General features: G+C 37.3%; 1 protein-coding gene across 1 annotated transcript in view; it reads right to left on the minus strand.

Moving 5' to 3' along the window:
- Positions 1-7,425, minus strand: part of LOC128202764 (receptor-transporting protein 3-like) — a 42,081-nt gene extending 34,656 nt beyond the window's left edge. Inside the window, exons 1-2 of the mRNA XM_052903897.1 lie at positions 7,343-7,425; positions 5,956-6,927 (exon numbers count right to left, since the gene is read on the minus strand). Coding sequence (XP_052759857.1) covers positions 5,956-6,521 — 566 coding nt within the window. The 5' untranslated portion in view covers positions 6,522-6,927; positions 7,343-7,425. The remainder of the gene's footprint in view (positions 1-5,955; positions 6,928-7,342) is intronic.
- Positions 7,426-22,175: the final 14,750 nt, after the last annotated feature.

Here is a 22,175-nt window from a genome sequence, read left to right on the forward strand (position 1 = left end):
CAGTAGCAACTATAAGTACATACACAGCTGTAGCTATATCTAACAGGTCACTGGGCATATTGTAACTTTTGATCAACTTGGTACGCCTTACAAGTATTCTAACTTTGTACGTATTTGTATACGGAAGTGCTTTAACGTTGACGTTAGTATGTGACAGGCACAGAGACCCTTACGTCTAACGTATGTGCAATGACGAGAATGTATGCTACAGTGAATGTATTGTTCTTCGTAACGGTGATACAGGTGTAGCACATCCGACAACGAGCATTTATGCGCAGTTCAAGTTTTTTCATTCAGTAGTAACTTTGGTATAAACAAAAGGCTCTTGTAATAAGAAAATGGATACATTGACAGTATACTGGGATTTAGCATTATAAAGAAACAACGCTGTATAAATAATTGATACTTAGAAGCGATTTCATTACGACTTAAATCATAAAGTATTTCAAATGATTTGCAGGGGTCGTACCTCACAAATGACATTTAATCATGGCAGACTGTATAATTTGGGCCACAATTTGATTATAATTAGCATACTAATAGGCACTGGATGTTCATATGTGGCTTGATTAACTGCTAAGACAAGCATAATTAAGATGTTGCAAGATTTACACGTCGTCTGTTAGGTCAACATTCTTACTGCGTTGCATGATATTCATAGCACAAATGAAATCGTTTAAAATGTTGTATAAATGCATATCTGGCCCCGATTTATCGAAAATTTTCTTTAGCTTAAATAGCTGATTTCATTAAGGTACATTGCATAGAAAACTGTGATTTTATAAATTGAAAATTAGTACCAAAAATTAGAGTTAACACTTCCAGCAAGATACAATATTAAAAGATAAAAGTTTCGTTCAAAGATAAGTGAAGTCGTTTGTCATGTGTGTGTGTCAATGTTTATATTTGAATGGGTGACTACTGGGCATGCCCCTGTAGTTTTCATTGTATTATTGGCCAACTATTTATAATATGGTATATATACTCCATTAAAATACAATAAAGCGCAACCTATTGAAGTGTTTGAGTCAGGACAAATTGCGCAAGTAAGTAATGGAAATCAAATATTGTTGAATAAACGCTCAAAATGGAAATAGAAATATCTAATCCCCATTTTCTCCGGGAAAACAAAAAATGGCCAGTTAAAACAATCTATTGCATTTCAATAAATATAAAACATAATGACAATCGTTTATATATGTTTCATAACAATACGACACGAACATAATGAAACTTTAAACGGCTCTGATGGTCAAGGTCACATTTGTGTGGATGGATATTTACAGGAGCGGAAATAAGAGGTGTATACTTGTGATACATAATATTTCATGACCTAGAGTAATAATTAAATCAGTACTTTAATAGTTAACTATACAACATATGAGTTTTGTAATCAATGAAATACGATACCAGTTTATAAATTATGAATGAACCGGGGAGTGATTTCCGTGTTTTAGGTTTACAGCGGATGCATTAGCAGAAGACCTTCACATAGAATATCAGAAATATTGAAATTACTACATACGATACGGCTGTCTGGTTTCCGGTAAGGTATAATGTTTAAGAATTAAACACCGGATAAGCTAGTTTGATGATAAAAAGTTGGTGATTAATACAAATCATAAATTTACCTCTCATTTTGCTGACAGTTCTGACAACATCAGTTTTTTAGGTCGCGGTTTTATGAATAATTTTGAGCACAGGAAAACCGCAGCCTTTCAATTTGCATTCTATATTCTTCTATTCATACAGGAAACAAAAACATTAAAAAGGACAAAATCATCTTGGCATGTGATTAAAATGCTGGCATAGACAAGGATATATAGATAGATATATGGTTTAGGTGGCACAGACTTGTAAAATCATGCACTTATAAAAATGCTGATGTAATAGTTAAAACATATTACAGTAAAACTGCGATCGCTCGAGGACGACGTGGACCGATCCAACACCTCGAGGGAACCGATGTTTTGAACGACCCGAATGTTTTAAGTTACTAGTCACTCATTCAGTTCTTTTTAGGTGTTGGTATGATTATGACATAGTTGAGAGTCATCATTCATGACAACGAGAGCACACAGTAAAGAAATAAACAAAAAATATCAATATTTATACAAATACATCAAGACAATGTTCCAATATTGTCCTCACACATTTCAACGTCATTGTGGATTTCATTTTATAAACCCTAATAATAAGTAACGCTCCCTGATGCTTCTCATACAAGTCTTCGAGAAGACCGAAATCAACAAATGGTTTGTAGCCATTTTAACCACATGCAGCCAATTTACTGGACAACTCTTTGGTTTGGGTAAAAGTTAGCCAAAATGTTCATTGATTGGTCAGTATTTATGCAATAATGAGTATTGACCAATCAAATAATTTAAATTAGACAACTAGCCAATAGATAACCTGTGGACAACTTATCAAGGTTTTATACAATTGGCTGCTGACGTATAAGTACGCTATAAACGTTTTGGACACTCTGCTATCTGTCAATGCGATTAGTGAACCAGTGGTTTAATCGTCGCAATGTGTCAACCATTGTAAAAAGTAAAGTATTTATTTACTTTAAATGAAGTTTTAACCGCAGATATAATTCTAAGAAACTGTCTCTATCAACCATGAATATCAAACTGCGGAACTGCTGCCAATCAACAAAAATGCAGGAAAGTTTGCCGTCATTTGAATGTTTTTATCATGGTGTCCCAGTACAAGTGCACTCGCACTGATGTTTTATTTATCTGCGGTTTGGGCGGGAACTAGACTATATACAGCGCTTCCGTTAAAGGAAGTACGGAAGTATATTATTCTCCAGAAACGGGCTAAAACCTCCTTATGTAAGCCTTTGAAACACAGTAACATTCCGACAATTTGGATAAAACTTACGAAGATAAAAGTTTGGAAGTTCTAAAACTTTAAAACCTCATGCCAATGTTAAATTTATGTCTTGAATTGAAATAAACTGTTCGAATACTATGATGTCCCGTTAGGGCCATTGTGTCTTCGCGCCTTTCGCTCTTTCGCCTACGTACGTTGCTGTCTTCGTCCCTTCGCGTATTCGTCCCTTCGCGTATTCGTTCCTACGCGTATTCGTCCCTTCCCGTATGTGTTCCTTTGCAAAAGGGCGAAATCACAATGGCCCTTATGGCACATCGTTAAATTGCCCGGTGGGGTTTTGTTGTCGGCATGATGATTTGCATCATGTCCATGTCGTATCAAAACAAGTGTACACTAATGGAGAAAATGCTGGAAATTCTGGTGTTTGAGAGACTTGAACTTCCAATTTGTGGGCATTGCAGTTCATACTTCATAATTTCAAATTCTTAATGGAAACCTTGTATTTATATGGCCACGAGAGACCCTGTTTTTGGTGGACTATCGGTGTACACGGAAACACATTAGCAACGTCTGATAATATGTAAGAACAAGTTTCGGTCGAGGCGTATTACTGTAGCTAGGCAGGTCCTACAGCGAGCAGCATCCTCAGTTTCGCTCCTTTGACAGCCTACGATCAATTTTATCTTTCCGTTGACTAGTGAATCTTAACTCTGTTATTTCCAAAGCATAATTTTTAAAGTCTAGACACCAAGTGACACAAAAACTAAACACACGTTGCCGTATACTGACTTCGAGCGTAACGAAGATATATTTTGAATTTATTGTCGGCAACATTAAAGCTTTAGGCCATTAAAGAGACTCGCCCATGCTTTTTGTAAAATGCATTTTTTGGATGACGAAATTAAGCGTAGCAAATCATAAAGAGTGTTAAAACTAAGATATTGACGGCAGGAAGCCTTCAACAGATGTTGAATATATATGCTTAAATATTGTATTTTGGGTAGCGGTAGTAATGCTTTTCAACAAAAGGCTTAAAGGTGAAGTTATCCTTAAGTTTGCGTGTGAGTCCTTGTGGGCGTGTGTGTTTGTTGTCAGTTTTCTATTTTTTCATTGACTGTTATTTCCCAATAAAGAAGTGTATTTTTTTCTGCAATTTCGGTATGAAAGAGTTATATAGTTATAATATAAGAGTTATTCAGATGTATTACCACGGGGAAAATGGGTGCCAAAACATGAGGGTGTCCCTTTAATCAATTAACTGCTAGTTAAGACTAAACAAGTAATATATAACACAGCACTTTATGATCATGTCAAGTAATTTATGAGACAGGTCGTCCAACTACGTTAATTCATGACATCATAGGTCGACTTTTGCGGATTTTGCAATAAAATATATGAAATTTGGTTAATTGAAACAATGCTCTGTAAACTATGATGTCAGTTATACATGAAGAACTGTTAAAATTAATAATCATTTTATGTATAAAGAGTTGAGGTGAGTTAACATCAACTTTAATTGGTTTATAAACGGCCTATTCAAGGACTTAAATGTCGTTGGTAATGACAATATGTGATTGGTTTAATGTAATAAGATTTGTAAAATATAGTAAAGCATATTTCATGCAATAGAGTTTGGCATCAGTCTGAGAACACAGTTCCTAGAAAGGTTTAAAAAAAAAATGACTTTCAATCTTGACTTGTATACTGTATTGCATGAACCACAGGTGGTAATATTAGTCAGAGATGGTGCAAAACGTTTGTTTGATATATATATTGAATAACAACCGTCCTGTATTGAGTCCGCCATATACATAACCATACCCAAACAGATACTTTCACCATCTCCGATACTGCAACATAAAACCAGCCGGATAGACATTGAAATAAAATGAAACGATCAAAATTGTCTAAAATCAAGGCGAATGTAATATAAGACCAAGTTCGTATAGAGTAACATCCTCTGCAAACAAATATAGCATACTGCATACATTAAGTAGTATAATTGTGACAACTTCGTTCATCGAAAGGATGCTTGTGAACGCTATGAAGCACCAATAAATCAGAACGTCTCAGTGCTAGAGATAAACGTAAAACTTGGGAATGATATGCAAGTCAACAGTTTACATAGAAAAGTGAGCTTGTGATCTGCCTGGCTCTGTATTAAATGTCACTTGAACATTTTTGCTTTTAGCCCGCGACATAGGCACCAGTTTATGACAAGTATAAAGAATACAGGTACAAACTCATCACGTGTATATTATACACATGTATTCTAGCCCAATAATGATAGCGAGCAAGCAATGCTATGCCGGTTTTTGAATACCCCCCCCCCCCCAACCACCTCAAACAGCATTTTTGTTAAAGATTACTTTATTCGCACAATCGTCCCAAGCTTTGAGGAAGTACTTTGCGTATCACAGCTACATTGATGATGTGTCAAATTATTAAGGTAAACAGCATAAAGTCATCGAATAACTTAATAGCGTTAATGTAGACAAATTCCGTAGTATATACAGTTTCTTTATATATTCTCGTATGTCAATGCAGGACATTAGTGTGTTTTAATATCGTAGTTCAGTTAACGTTCTGTACATCTTATCTGCCTTTGATACATTTGATTATGAGCCTAATGGCTTTCTATATAAGAAACCACCTTCAATCATGGTATAATACAATAATGCAGCAAATCCTCACATCGTATCGTAATGTTAAACGTATGTTCAGTACAGTCACCTCGACCCCATCACAACCTACGTATATAGGAGAGTTCGTAACGACCTTATGCATGATACGAGAATGATCGATTGTTCTTCGTATCATAATTGATATACTTAAGTATCAATGTCAAAATTAATAATTTAACATGATTCGCATAAAAAATACAAATTATCAGGAAATAAATTAAATTGAACTTTTTATACATCGTATTTTTATGAAAATCTTGTCGGTATTCAACTTTCATATTTTGGTTGCTAAGTGTTATCCATCTGATATGACCACTTCAGCATTGCCACTATTACGTAATCAAATCAATGAATGAACGATTTGTGTTGTATGGTCAGGAAAACTAATAATATATTATGAGATTATGTATTATAAATTGCTGTCACTTACGATTGCGCTGGTGTCAGTGGAGCCGGGCTTGAGTTTCCACTTCCGGGAGAATCGGGGCCAGAAGACGTCGTGGAGGAGCTGCTAGGAGACTTTGTGCTCGGTTGCGTGGCCGTCGACGGCAGTCCGTACATTTCCGGTGCCGTAAGGGCAGTAGGCGGAGCCATGGTGACACCGTTAATAGTGATTCCGGTCATGGGACCGCTGTTACATACAGGAACGCCGCAAGAGCTTGTTGACGTCGGCGTTCCAGGTAATGTTTGGCCAGTCATGCCATTTGGTATACCGGTAAACGTGTACCCATTGGCCGCAGATAGACCGCATGTCGCCGGGAGTCCTGTGAATGCGTATCCGTTAAGCGCAGCTGGGATTGCACTGAGGGGATACCCATTAAAAGTCCCCTGGAAGCAGCCTAAGTTTGCAGCCTGCAGGGCCCCGAAGTTAAAGGCACTAAGCTGCCCAGCCGGAAGTCCGCCCATAGTTGGTGAGATCGTCGACGTCGTCTGTGCGGCGGACGTCATTCCGTTTGAAGGTACGAGCGTGAGCATATCGGATCCTACAATGTGCATAGTCCGCTGACAATGATGGTGTCAAGGTCACCCCTTAGCTTTTATTAAAACACTTCCTGACCGTTAATGTCCGTCCGTAATCACTGCTAACGGGTTAACGCAGTACCACTTTTCAATATTGCAAACTAAATATATTTGCAGATTGTCCGAACCACTTCACTCTGCCTGAATTAAATTCTGGTGTCCTCCTAAGTCATATAAGTCTCTTCTTTTAATATATGCTCACTGGGTATCCCCGAAGATAACTCGCGAACAACGCCAATACATTCATAGATCCACGCTGACCTCTCAATGTAAACACGCCTAGATAACGGCTTTCACAATTTATTAAGATACGTCAAAATATTGCGTCGATTTTCTTCAAATATTCAACGACATTCGACCTCAGAGACTGTCAAAATATTGCCTGAAATAGAGAGTTGGTTGTTTGTACTGTCAATGTTAAGAATGCATCAGTTTGCAACATCAGTACAATATCTTAAGAAAACGACTGTTCAACGACTAAATACAATATAAGTCAGGTTTCCGCTTTGTAACCATAAATGCTCCGTATCGATGTCATCAATAAAAGTTGCAACTGATGGTGTTTTATTTTAACTCTAATTAATTAAATGCAACTGTCGCCGCGAGCTAAATTAAATTTGTAACAATTAAAATTGACTTTAACTTAAATGTATTATTATGACTGAACCTGTCAAAGGTTTAACAATTGTACAAAAAGCCCTTTAAGCAAACGAGCACGCATCGATCATGCATACAACACTTGTAACCAATTAGAGAAAAAATCTAAATCAAATGAACATTCATGAAATCTCACTTACTTCTATTCATTCATGAGTTAATATCTCTTAAACTGTCAACCATATATACTATACTCTCAACAAGAAATCTTCATGTACGGCAGCCGGCGATGTTTAACACTTGCCCGAATGTTACCTTATATACCAGCATCGCGGTGATACACTACGATGATTTTGCAGACAAGTTCATGATACATTCATATCTACCTTACTGTACGATTTAAAGTGACAAGCGATGCTTTTATTATGTTTAAGCTTAGATATGATATTTAAAGGAATAATGAAAGTGAAGGCTGTTATGCTGTCAGTGTTTTACATGTTAGATAAATATATAAAATCTACATGAAGTTAATGATAAAAACAAACAAAAACTTTGAGATTGTAGTTTATATGGTTTTTGACAATTTACTGTGCACAGATAAAAACATAAGCAAAGTTTTAGCGCTATTGTAAGTGGGTTATCTAGTGGCCACGTTGTTATTCATTGAAAACCTCATATATGAAGGATAATATTATTTTTCATCTATACAAAAATCATATGTTTTTATCCTTAATGTAAAAAGCGTTAAATATGATAATGCATTAAAATTAATAGGGTTTTTAGTTCATCTCCATAGACTTTGTTCATTGAAAGCTTACTCTTACGTTGAAGGAAAGCTTCCGTCTAAAACAGTATTATCATATAGAATTCCGAAACAATTCATATTCCATGCATAAACAAGCAGAACATTAGCATATAGAAATCATCTTTTTGTATAAATTTGATAGACTAGAAATACCCTTACAGATTAATATATGATCTATATCAATATGGCCTTTATAAACGTGTTAGGTTTTCCTAACAACTACTTTGAATACTAGCGCTTTGGCCCTATGTGTAGAACAGTTGTCTGAATTGCATTACTTTACTGGTAATATACGATATCTATATCGTCTTTGCATGGGCCATAATCTATGAGAGAGCTGCTTTAGTTTTATGTCACTCACGTGACGAAATCCACTCCCATGAAATTTAAGGTCCGTTTGTTTTACCCTCGGGCAATGTAGCAAGAATTAAAGATCTTCTGATCGGGACAACGGACGTTATCGACGCGGAAATCGTTCAAAATGTATACCCTATCTGTGTTGCGTATCTCAATTGACGCAAAACAGACGAACGTCATGGTAAATATACGGAAAATGTTTTTCATGCCACCTAGTAACCTTGGAAAGTGGCTTGATGTCTGTGTTGTTATCTTCGCCTAAAATATCATTGACGTAAATCAGACGAAAGTCATGGTATTTTTTTGACGCGGTCCAATTAATGGACAAAGCGTTGTCAGCTAGTATTCATCATTCTCATTCTTCAGAGGTTTGGTAATGATAAATCTAAATGGTGTACGCATAGCATCACCGCTCTGGTGTACGAGCATGGGAATCATGGACGGTTGCTTGTGTGTGTTTGTTACTTTTTAAATAATTTTGAAAATACATTTTCTTGTTTGCAAAATGTTGTAAGAAGCGGTTTTTGGTCGTCAGACTTTAAGACACACATAAAGTAAACGCACGCAAATACGCCCAACAAACACACAAATAATTACATATAATTCAAATAATGTACACATTTAATACACATTATGTACACATATAATACATATAAAAAATAAAGTACACGTAGAATTCACAAAATATACACATAGAACACACAAAAAGTGCACATAGAATGCTCATAAGACAGGCAGGCTGGCAGGCAGGCAGGCAGGCTGGCAGGCAGGCAGGCAGGCAGACAGGCAGACAGACAGACAGATGATAGCTAGATAGATGGATAGAAAATACACACAACGTACACATACAAATTTCACACAAAGTAAATACACATAGTACACTCGCGGCAGACACAAAGTAAACACACATAGTACACTCGCGGCAGACACAAAGTAAACACACATAGTACACTCGCGGCAGACACAAAGTAAAGTCCCCATTTCGGCTTTAAACGCTTTATCATTTCCTTAACAGTGTTCAGTATTTCTCGAAACTTCTTATACTTAACAGGCTTAAGAAGCTTATTTAAATTAGCCAAAATTCATATTAAAATTGAATTTTGATGAATACAAATGGTTAATTGCGATTATCATGAAGGTAATTCCTATCATAGGTATAAAAAAATCTAGAAGAAGTTGATATTATAAAATTATTAAAAAACAAAAATAGTGAGCTTAGCTCAATCCTTTTATACGGGACTTAAGAAGTTTCGAGAAATTGGGGCCTGGTACACTATATCACAGAAAATCTTCCAATCTGGACTGAAACGTTGTATTGTTGATTCACTTTTATGTTCTACTTTGTGGACCAAAACAACAAACAGGTCATTGCTCTTTTGTCCTGAAGTCGATAGTCAGCGTAGATGACCATATATTTGACCATATAACTGATCAGTGCGGTGATAAACTGACCATCAACATCGGTGTCGGTATACTGTCATGGCCTTCGTCTATTCGGTTGCACTGATCTTGTGTCGTTTGATTTTTCTCAATAAAATAAATAACTAAGCTTTTCAAACGAATTAGAAATAAAACAAAAAAACATTTGTCAATGAAGGCTTTTTGTGAAGAACACAATTTAGATATTGTTTATTTTTATTATCTGTGTTTTTGTTAATAGTTGCACTCTCACAGATTTACCGTTTTTAAAACTTTTTTATTTTTTGTCTTGGAAAGAGCAAATTTTTGCGTAAATATCTGCAAACCAATGACAAAATATTGCTGACAAATAATCAGAGCGCAGATTTGCAAAAAAACGTTCAATCTGTGAGAGTGCAGCTTTAAAATGATTTTACCGTTTTGGAAGAAAAGTATTATTTGTGCTAAAGTCCTTGTCGGCGGCGTTGAAAGGATAATACAAAACCGTTCAAGAGTTATTTTTACAACGATCGCTAAAACATTGTAATATGTTATTTCTACTTCATTCAATTTACAAAGCACTAGTCTTGTTATTTTAGCGTTAAAATATACGTTACACAAGGGAAGCAACTTAGTAAAATAGGTAAGAGTTATCTTTCTTGTTATCTTTTTATGTTGAAGGCACGGCAATTGTTCAGAGTTTATTTCAATAGATGAGTTCCATTAACATTAACTTTACAAAAATATTCCTTAAAAACAAAACAAAATAACCCTTAAAAAACGTGATAGCGAAGAAACTTATTGACGTATGCAGTGAATACAAATTACTGCGCGTCATGACGTCAGTAAACATCATCGCACGCGCTTTTTGGTGAAATGTACAAAAACGCGCTTTCTTATATACTTTCTTCACAATAAATGTAATTTAAGGTATGCTAGAAAAAATATCTATCATGTGTGTCCGTTCCGGATAGAAAAATCCGACCCTCGGGCACGCTGCGTAGCCGGTAACTCGGCAAGCCTCGTTACCTGGCAACGCAGGTGCCCTCGGGTCGGATTTTTCTATCCGGAACGGGAACACATGACAGATATTATTAATCCGTACGGGAAACACATGATAGATACTTATAATCTTACTCTATCGGTCATGGAATATACTTATAACTTAAACTTCTGCTATGTCACTCTTGTTGCTGCGATGTTGCGCGAGAGTGTTGTCTTTGTTTGTGGGGGAAACCGGAGAACTCGGAGAAACCCCATTGGTCCGGCTTGCTTACCGAGCAATCTGTACCCATGATTTAACTAGCTGCTTTGTCAGCAACCAGCTTTATCAGAAGAAGGCTCCTTGGGGTTCGAACTTTCAACTTAACGCTAAGCAGGCGGACGTCCTGACCAGTATACAACGGAAGCTACCTTTAGAGTTGTATACTACTTTTACTCAACCGGATATTGAAATGGTTTCACATGTTATATATATGTATACACGTATTAAGCTCAATTGTATATATATTTAGCTCCAGAATGACGTTGCTGTTGAATCGTGTCCCACGTCGACGATATACTCGCGCTCGGCCATCAGTGTGGAATAAGTTAAAGCATGATTCATCACTGAACACAAACTTGTTGCAATCACGCCTTCGAAGATGATTCTGAGCCAAGTGTCGAAAAGGAGAGTGTACAAGTGTGTTGAGCTCCTTCGTCAATTGTTTCACCTCCATTGGCTGGAAATATGACCAAACATATTGTTTTTTTTTGGTGTCGGACAATAAAGCCTAAATAACTGATCAAAACCTCATTTGATCCCGACTTTACTGATAAAAGATATAGGGTAGGTAGGTAATAATTTTCTTACATTTAAAAAAGGTTTTTTTTTGTAATGTCATTCTGACTCTGGTTGCCGAAACATCAGAACATTAATCCAAAAAAAGAGATAAAAAAATAAGCGGTCAGATTTTTTACTGGCAATTAAAATAGGGACGGATGCAAATATTACCGTAGGTCGGGTCACCGGACACAAACAACAAATTTATTTCGCCTAAGTCGTCTCCATTATACTGTTGTTTACTGACATATTCCATTTGACAAGTTATTTACAGCAGCAATACGAACAACTGAAGGTATTTCACAGAGATATATTTACACCTTAACTTCCATTCCTTAAATGAACTGCCTTTCGGCAATTGCGTTCATCAATCGATGAACGCAACATCTTCGGATATGTTCGGATCGTAATTCATTGCATAACAATATACATGAAAGCTCAAACTACGCGCAGTGTTACTTCCCTTTGTAAACAGTACAGTAACAATGCCACCACAAGATTTTCATCCAAAATTGGATGAAAACTTTTAATGGCATTTTTTTTAATCATATATATTTATTCTTATATCCTTTCTTAAATAATTACTTTACGCCAGTTGATAGGCATAATATGTTTTATAAAAAAATAACAATTAAAAAAAACATTCGGAAATGTTCGGTCTTTTTTCAAATTGAAAGTAGGATATTGCAATCACGTGCCGTTTTATCTATCATCACGTGATATTTGTGAAGGCAGTGATTACTGTACTGCAAGGGAAGTAACACTGCGCGGAGTTTGATGAAAGCTAACGATCTTGTTATTTGGTTGTATTGTGTCTGCAGGTCCCGTAAAATATAGATCAACATTTTTAAAAGTGTGAGTTTATTATATTTTAAATATATTGGTACCAGAAGTGTTTCAATTTTACGTTTCAAAGTGATTTCAAGTGGTTGATCTTTTCCCGCGTTATTGTGACGTCATTTGAAAAGAATGTTTCCGGTTATAGTCGGGTCGTTCTATTTACAGAATAGGTAATAACGGATTACTGAAAGGTTTTCTTAAATGAAATGAAGTATTTTTTTTAACAATTCTTGAATGAAATAATGAACTATTGGTGTAAATATAAGGAATGAATTGCGGGGTTGATGTCATTATCGGGGATATGAACGCAATTGGGTTGGTCAAAGTACGCGTGGAGTCCTTCGGACTCCACACACATTGACCAATCCAATTGCGTTCATACCCCGATAATGACATCAACCCCTTTTCCTACCAAACAAATGAAATAAGATTATATGTTTTTCTCCTCCTACAAACATTCTTAATCCAAGCGGTTCGTAAAACAAACAATTAAGAATAAAAGGCCAATAATAACTTGATGAAAAATCATGAAAGCGCCCTTATACTTACAGCTTTTCCCTTATCGATCGTGAATTGGTTCCCTGTAGGGTTTATTTGGCCAGGTGCTATCTAAGGGGTTATTTTATCTCCAATGTTTATTGTCCGTTACTTCAGTAAGTCATGAATGCCTATTATTGCATATATGTCAAGACGTTTCGCACCTACCTCTTCAAAAGTACGACCAAAGATAATGACAAAAACCCATCAGCAGTTTTGGCTAATGCCCGTAAGGTCAAAACTAATCAGAAACATATTTCAGTTCTTTGGATTGTTCGTGTTATTATAAATGACGTAAATGTGTTAATGTATATACCACAACATTATATATTGCGTAATATACCTACAATGTTGTATTTACAAAACATTGATATAGTAATCTAGGGGCAGCTGTTTGTGTTCTCATCAAACATTAAATCATATGTGGTCTTACCTGGATGCAAGGTATAAAAGACGCTGAATTCGTTTTGTATAATCGCGAGAGAGTGTCGTAATGCTGCTCTCCGTTCAATCGGAACACCTCGGTCATCTCCGCCTTACGACGAACCGTAAATAAGTAAAAAAATACTTCGTAAGATTAATACTAATAATCTGTAATTAATTGTAGTGTTTTAACGTGTAGTTGTTGTTACTTAGTACAAATTGATTCCCAGCGAAGTGTTTTAAGGCATACTTATTGAGAGTTCTTAGAGTAAATTTCTTGAACTTAACTGCTAACTGCTAAAACAATGTATGGTAGAGTATACGGCAAAATGACCACGACAGCATGGTACAGTGTACGGCGATGTCAGCTTAACAAGACAGCACGGTAGAGTGAACGGCGACGTCAACTTAACAAGACTGTACGGTACAGTGTACGGCGACGTCAACTTATCAAGACTGTACGGTACAGTGTACGGCAACGTCAGCTTAACAAGACTGTACGGTACAGCGTACGGCGGCGTCAACTTATCAAGACTGTACGACTTATCAAAACTGTACGGTACAGTGTACGGCGACGTCAACTTATCATGACTGTACGGAACAGTGTACGGCGACATCAACTTGACAAGAGAGCACGGAACAGTGTACGGCGACGTCAACTTATCAAGACTGTACGGTACAGCGTACGGCGACGTCAACTTATCAAGACTGTACGACTTATCAAAACTGTACGGTACAGTGTACGGCGACGTCAACTTATCATGACAGTACGGTACAGTGTACGGCGACATCAACTTGACAAGAGAGCACGGAACAGTGTACGGCGACGTCAACTTATCAAGACTGTACGGTACAGTGTACGGCGACATCAACTTGACAAGAGAGCACGGAACAGTGTACGGCGACGTTTACTTAACTAGACTGTAGGGTATGGTTCAAGTTTAATTAAACAAGACTTCACGGTACGGTGTACGGTCAACTAAACAATACTTTATGATACGGTGTACGGCTACTTAACAGGTCTAAACGGTACGGTGTATGTCGACTTCAACTGAACATGACTGTAAGGTTCAAGGTCAACTAAACAAGACTTCGAGGTACAGTGAATGGTACCGTCAACTGAACAAATTTGTACGGTACGGATAACGACGCCGTTAACTTAAGATGACTGTTCGGTTTACGGTCAATGGGACAAGACTTCACGGTACGGCGTACGGCGCCGTAAACTGAACAAGAATGTACAGTACGGTAGGCGTCGACGTGAAAAAGGGATGTACGGTACAGTGTGCGGCGACGTCAACTAAACAAGTATGAACGATATGGAGTACGGCGACTTCAACTGAGCAAGACTGCTTGGTATGATGTACGGTGACGTCAAATGAACATGACTGTACGGTGCGGTGTATGGCGCCGTCAACCAAACAATACTGTACAGTATGGTGTACGACGACGTCGACAGAACAAGACTGTACGATACGGTGTACGGCACCGTCAACTGAACAATACTGTAAGGTACGGTGTACGGCGAAGTCAACAGAACAAGACCGTACGGTACAGTGTACGGCGCCGTCAACTGAACAATACTGTAAGGTACGGTGTACAGCACCGTCAACAGAACAATACTGTACGATACGGTGTACGGTGACGCCAACAGAACAAGACTTCACGGTACGGTGTACGGCGCCGTCAACTGAACAATACTGTACGGTAAGGTGTACGGCGCCGTCAACTGAACAATACTGTACGGTACGGTGTACGGCGCCATCAACTGAACTATACTGTACGGTACAGTGTACGGCAACGTCAGCTTAACAAGACTGTACGGTACAGTGTACGGCAACGTCAGCTTATCAAGACTGTACGGTACAGTGTACGGCGACGTCAGCTTAACAAGACTGTACGGTACAGTGTACGGCGACGTCAGCTTAACAAGACTGTACGGTACAGTGTACGGCGACGTCAGCTTATCAAGACTGTACGGTACCGTGTATGGCAACGTCAGCTTAACAAGACTGTACGGTACAGTGTTGATAAGCTGACGTCAGCTTAACAAGACTGTACGGTACAGTGTACGGCAACGTCAGCTTATCAAGACTGTACGGTACAGTGTACGGCAACGTCAACTTATCAAGACTGTACGGTACCGTGTATGGCAACGTCAGCTTAACAAGACTGTACGGTACAGTGTACGGCGACGTCAACTTATCAAGACTGTACGACTTATCAAAACTGTACGGTACAGTGTACGGCGACGTCAACTTATCAACACTGTACGGTACAGTGTACGGCGACGTCAACTTATCAACACTGTACGGTACAGTGTACGGCGACATCAACTTGACAAGAGAGCACGGAACAGTGTACGGCGACGTTAACTTAACTAGACTGTAGGGTATGGTTCAAGTTTAATTAAACAAGACTTCACGGTACGGTGAACGGTCAACTAAACAATACTTTATGATACGGTGTACGGCGACTTAACAGGTCTAAACGGTACGGTGTATGTCGACTTCAACTGAACATGACTGTAAGGTTCAAGGTTAACTGAACAAGACTTCGAGGTACAGTGTATGGTACCGTCAACTGAACAAATTTGTACGGTACGGATAACGACGCCGTTAACTTAAGATGACTGTTCGGTTTACTGTCAATGTGACAAGACTGCACGGTACGGCGTACGGCGCCGTAAACTGAACAAGAACAAGAATGTACAGTACGGTAGGCGTCGACGTGAAAAAGGGATGTACGGGTACAGTGTGCGGCGACGTCAACTGAACAAGTATGAACGATATGGAGTACGGCGACTTCAACTGAGCAAGACTGCTTGGTATAATGTACTACGACGTCAAATGAACATGACTGTACGGTACGGTGTATGGCGCCGTCAACCGAACAATACTGTACAGTACGGTGTACAACGACGTCAACAGAACAAGACTGTACGGTACGGTGTACGGCACCGTCAACTGAACAATACTGTAAGGTACGGTGTACGGCTACGTCAACAGAACAAGACCGTACGGTACAGTGTACGGCGCCGTCAACTGAACAATACTGTATGGTACAGTGTACAACACACCATCAACAGAACAATACTGTACGATACGGTGTACGGCGCCGTCAACTGAACAATATTGTACGGTAAGGTGTACGACGCCGTCAACTGAACAATACTGTACGGTACGGTGTACGGCGCCATCAACTGAACTATACTGTACGGTACGGTGTACGGCGACGTCAATAGAACAAGGCGGTACGATACGGTGTACGGCGACGTCAACGGAGCAAGACTGTACGGTACGGTGTACGGTGACGTGCACTGAGTTGGTATGTATGTTACAGTGTGCAACGACGTCAACTGAACAGGTCTGTACAGTATGGCGTACGGCGACGTCAACGGAGCAAAACTACATGGTATGGTGTACGGCGGCCCTTTACATCAAAATATTACATGATTGTTGTTTTCGCATTTAGGAAATAAACTATCGACCCAAACGCATTTTAATGCAGTTTAAGAAATAAATTCAAATGTCCCTAACAACCTAAATAATTTATTCAGTAACCCAAGACGCTATTAATGATATATACTAGCATTTTATGTAAGGTTAATAACTGAGGTATACAGCTCAAACAAGCATGGAACAACATTGTTAATATATACTGAGGACTGTCAAATTTATGATAAATGATATATGTATGTAAATCCCATCCTGTGGTTGCGTATTTCACTTTAAGGTACTGCATTTTGGCTTATTAAAATGCACGTTTTGACCCAGATTTATTTATTGCATTTTAATTGCGGAAATAGTGAGATGTAGTTTCCTGTCATTCTGCCGATCATTCACTGCACCTCGGTCATTTTCCATCAAAAACAATCTCCACGCAGTGTTAATTCCCTAACAGTACAGTAATCACACACCAGCATGCAAATCATGTAAACATATTAAATATCGGAACATATTGTAAATTGTCTTTATTTAAATACTTTTTTAACCTCAATGCAACTTAACAATTGATTTTTTTGTGGAAAAAACACACTATCCTAGCCGGTGGAAAAAATGAAAACCAGTTTAAAAAGCTGAAACACAGCTATATAAGCTCATGTAAGCCTGCTTACCCTAACCATCTAGTTTGCTTGTCAGGGGGGATCACTGCGTCGGAGATTGCCTCGGATGTATAAGGTCGGTTACATTTCACTACGCTGCAAGTAGATCGCGTTGTAATTTCAATTAAGCAGTTTAACCCAGGGATTTTTCGAATTCTTTAATATATATGCATTAATGCTCTTCACTGGTAATCAGAAAACAAAGAAATACATATTTGACGTTAAAGGTACTCGCTCATGTTTTGGACCAAAGGTGAGTTTACCTTGTATACTGCATCTGCAAACACTTATATTATAATTATTTTACCCCTTGATACCGAAATTGCAGTTGCTTTTACAATTAACGTATAAAATACCTGGTTGTAGTGACTAGTGGGGAGCGAACTTAAGTCGGAAGTGGCAAGATCTTTTTTTTTAAAACTGACAACTTACCACACGTCCTCAAGGACTCATTTTAAATTGATGGATACATTCACCTTTATTAAATACATAGGTAGCATACGTGATAATGTCTCGACAAATCACGATAAAGCCTTCTGTTGAATAACGACACTTACGGTTGTTGTTGTTTTTTTAAATCGCGGACTTCAATGACGATATTTGAGCATAAATCAGCATTTGTTGAAGAGTTTGCGGCCGTCAGCATCTTTGTTTCAACACTCCTTAGGACACACTTGATTTCGAAATAAAAACAAATCTGTGAAACGTGCATTTAACAAACCATGAAAAACTACCTTTGAAGCATTATAATTGATTAAAATAATAATTGTTAATCTACCAATACACCCTCATACGCATAATTATATATGAATGGTAAGTAAGAAAACATAATATAACTGATACATTGCCAGTGAATGGTGCAATGCTATAATATTATTAGAACACATTTTAAACAAAGGATGAGAAATTATTTACTAAGTCAATTGAAACATACACAGTGGTAATATGCATGGACTATATAAATAATGCCAGGATGTGTTTGCTAAATATTGCTAGTTTTAAAAAGGTGTCTCCATTATTATGATTCATCAGTATTGAGAAAAAATGTATCCCCATTTAGCCTGTTTTAATCGCTTGTTGTCCGTCTGATACCGGCAGTAACCTTTGTGTTTATGATGAAAATGTGACTTATGGAGGACTTTAATAATCGTCTTTGGGCGATTTATCCATCACAATCCTTGTAGGGATTCACCCCGAGGAAGAAACATCCGGAGACGTCGTATTTATAGCTATAATGAAAGTACTGAAACAAATTTGAAGGTGTTTTCATATTTCTCGTGACAGACTTCTTCGATACTTGTTAAGGAAAACTTCTGTTTAAGAAAGGGTGTTTGTATCCCACGATCCCGCCTACGAAGTGGAGAATCCAGGTAATGTGTTCCGTTTTTAATCGTTAGATTACAGTACTGGCCCGGAAGAAACCGGTGTAGATATGATGAAAATGTAACTTATACAAATATATCTTCAATATTTACTATGTGCTTGTTTTAAATATGCATGACCCCGGATTTTTTTGCGAACATTCGGAACCCCGCGGCCATTTTCCATCGAAGGTCACAGACCACTAAATAAATTCCATAGGCTTGTTATATTCAATAGACAATTGACCAATTTGTATAAGAAATAACAATGATTTGTTGTGTTTCATGACCCCCAATACCATACTGGGAGGAAAGCTCCACTTGTGTACAAAACATTAAACAACGTAAGGAAAAAGGTTACGTTTCTCCTAAGAAAAATAAAATTGTTGAACGTAACCACTGAGTATTCGGTAAACTGACAATATCCCGTGTACGAGGCCAAACAATGCGGTGAACATGTAAATAACAAAATGTAGATCGATCCAGCATGTTAAGCCTGTTTTTGAACTCACAAATCATTCAGCTTCAGAGAATATAAATATGGAAGGAGCTAAAGGTAATTTGCCCTTTTCGATGAAAATGGCGTTCCGAATGTCTTGCGAATCTCCGTCTACAGAAGTCAAGAAAAGTCGACAAGATCATCAAAAATTAACGACAATCGTACAGGAAGTCAAGTGCCGTTGTAAATATTCGTCACTCAGACTCATCCATCAATATCTTTGTAAGGTTTCGTCGTTAAGAAAAAAACATCTCCAATCAAAGTACTGAAAGTACTGCTGGAAGGTAATTCCAAATGGAATTGTGTTTTCTTAACAAATATTGTTGTACAACACTACATGGTTGCTGCTATCGGTATATTTACAAGGTAATATTTTTTCGTAATGTGATAAAAGTAAATGTTTTGCCATACCAATATACTTAATATATGAACCTATATAAAAACGCGCCCATGTTCACAATAGGTTGTAATTATATTATATATGTATGCATTCTGTGTACATTGTTCCGCCGCCGACCAAACCTGCCCTAGTGCGGGCGGTAACATTTCCAGGCTATTGTACTGGTCTTATGACAATATGGTTATGTGGGTTCGATGTGTAGAGTCTGCAGGGGTTTCTCTTAGTACGCATAAACCAGAACAAGATGTCAATTTAAGTCAAGACATTTATTTCCAAGTCGTACTTAAACATTTAAATAGTTGCATCATGGTAAGTTATACGAATACACAAGCATACATATCATATCGTATGAGTATCATCTCTGAGCCCCAGAATCCAGGAATGAGCCTTAAGGAAAGGGGATTTGTTTTATTATCAGGATGGTCCAGCATAATATAATATAGGTATTTATCCGGATGTTTAGTATAATATAAGTTATGGTATAGATTTCATTGTAACCGTTACCTCGCTTACTAAGCTGTTCATGTCCGGATGTTTCGGGGAATGGGGTTTACGAGGATCGTTAATAGATGGGAAGTTACAAGATTTTGGGAAGATTGGCCAAACGTCCCCGTATTTGTGGGGTTTATATACAAAAGTAGGGGCTCCGGTAGATAAGATGACATACACCGGGGAAAAGAATCGAGCACAGTCATTTCCGTCATACACGGACATTACCGATTACCACTTCGGCAATTCTCGGTTTTAACGGAGAACGCCGAGCATAGAAAATGGCGCTTGTTAGGCTAAACTCTAGGTGGGAAAGGAGTGATGATTAAGAGGTTGTTTTATCTGTTTGACCGAGAACTACGGACTTATCCTGGAGTAGGAAATACTGTTCTAAGTTCTACGATATTTGGAACTTACTGATAACCTTTGTAAACTGGCTAAAGGGAATTTAAGCTATACGGAGAATTGGATATGGGCCGGAGATGGTTATTTTTAGACACAAATATCAACATAGTACATGTGTATATGTATAATACGATGTGATGACAACATAACGAGCTGTGCCTAACATTATGTACATATGTATTTTCCTCTAATTAATTATAACACATTTTCTTAACAACCAGTTAGATGAGAAATAATCACTTGTATGTGCATAGGTAAATCTGGAGTCTGGAGGGAGCGGAAGTACTAGTGTAGTTTCACCTTACTTTATACAACACCATACACAACATCTCATTGGTAATAAACTACATGGCTGCCATCCCTGGTTATTAAACACTAAAGTAACTTTCTTAAGTCGAGTAACCAAACAAAGTTTCGCCCAGATATGCATAACACATTTTAATGTATTGAAATATCTTGCCTTCATTTTATAAAAAAAGCATGTTGTGATAAGGTTCTGATACAGTTTTAAATAATGATTAATGGTATCATTTAACCTAGGTTTTATGTTATCTATTGTATATTGAATGTGTTTTAATCAGTCATCAATTACTCAATGAGGGCGGCTTAGAAACTATTGCAATACAAAATACATATTAAAGATACACTCTTACTCCCAAATAAAATTTACCACAATTAATACAAATGTTTTGATATTCCAAAAAGGATGAATAAATGTCGACAACAATGATTTTTATGAAGGATACAGAGTTTAATTTGAAAGAAAGGTGCAGAAAACATGGTATACCTAGTATTATCTACCTTACGAGACTATAGTAGACCACAGTAAATACAAAAGCATTCACCAATCATATAATATTTTGCGTTTTCAGCTATTAAATACACTGTTACAATCTTGTTATCAATATCTAATATTTCCATAAATGCATCATTAAGTAAGTAGTTAAAGGTTTATCACTCAAATTTATATTTGTTATGCATATGTATGTATTGCTTTTGAATAAGAGTGTCACTTTAAGATAATTATATATTTGAAGTATTTAAATCACCCTTGTAATAATTTGCAATAAAGTTAAAGAGAAATCTTCAGTCCATTTTAACTAGTTATTATTATTAGTATTTAAAGGCATAAATCCGAGTTAAAAAAGAGTGGCTTGTGAGACATACAAACTATCATACTGTGTACATGCTGGTTTTGTGTAACTAAATCGTAATTGTCACAGCAACAGTTTACGTTTATGAAACAAATTAATAAAAGCCAAGATTTAATCACAAAACAACTAAAATATTAAAAAAGATACCGCAATAAATATTTGATAGCGCCTTAAATTCTCTGGGCATGATTACCAAGAGAAATACAGTCCAACCTTCAACCACATTTCATTTTAAAGTCCGCTTACAGAGTGTCATGATGTCTAATAACTTAATCCAAAACCTATCCTCGTATCAAAATATTTGTTTTCCCTTTTCTGTCGTTCATAAGATCCAACAAATCCAAAATGATACAACATGCCCGTAAGTTCCACTGAATCCTAACCTTGATACAACATGCCCGTAAGTTCCACTGAATCCTAACCTTGATACAACATGCC

Source organism: Mya arenaria, chromosome 9, assembly GCF_026914265.1.
Source record: "Mya arenaria isolate MELC-2E11 chromosome 9, ASM2691426v1".
In the NCBI taxonomy this organism is placed as follows: Eukaryota; Metazoa; Mollusca; class Bivalvia; order Myida; family Myidae; genus Mya; species Mya arenaria.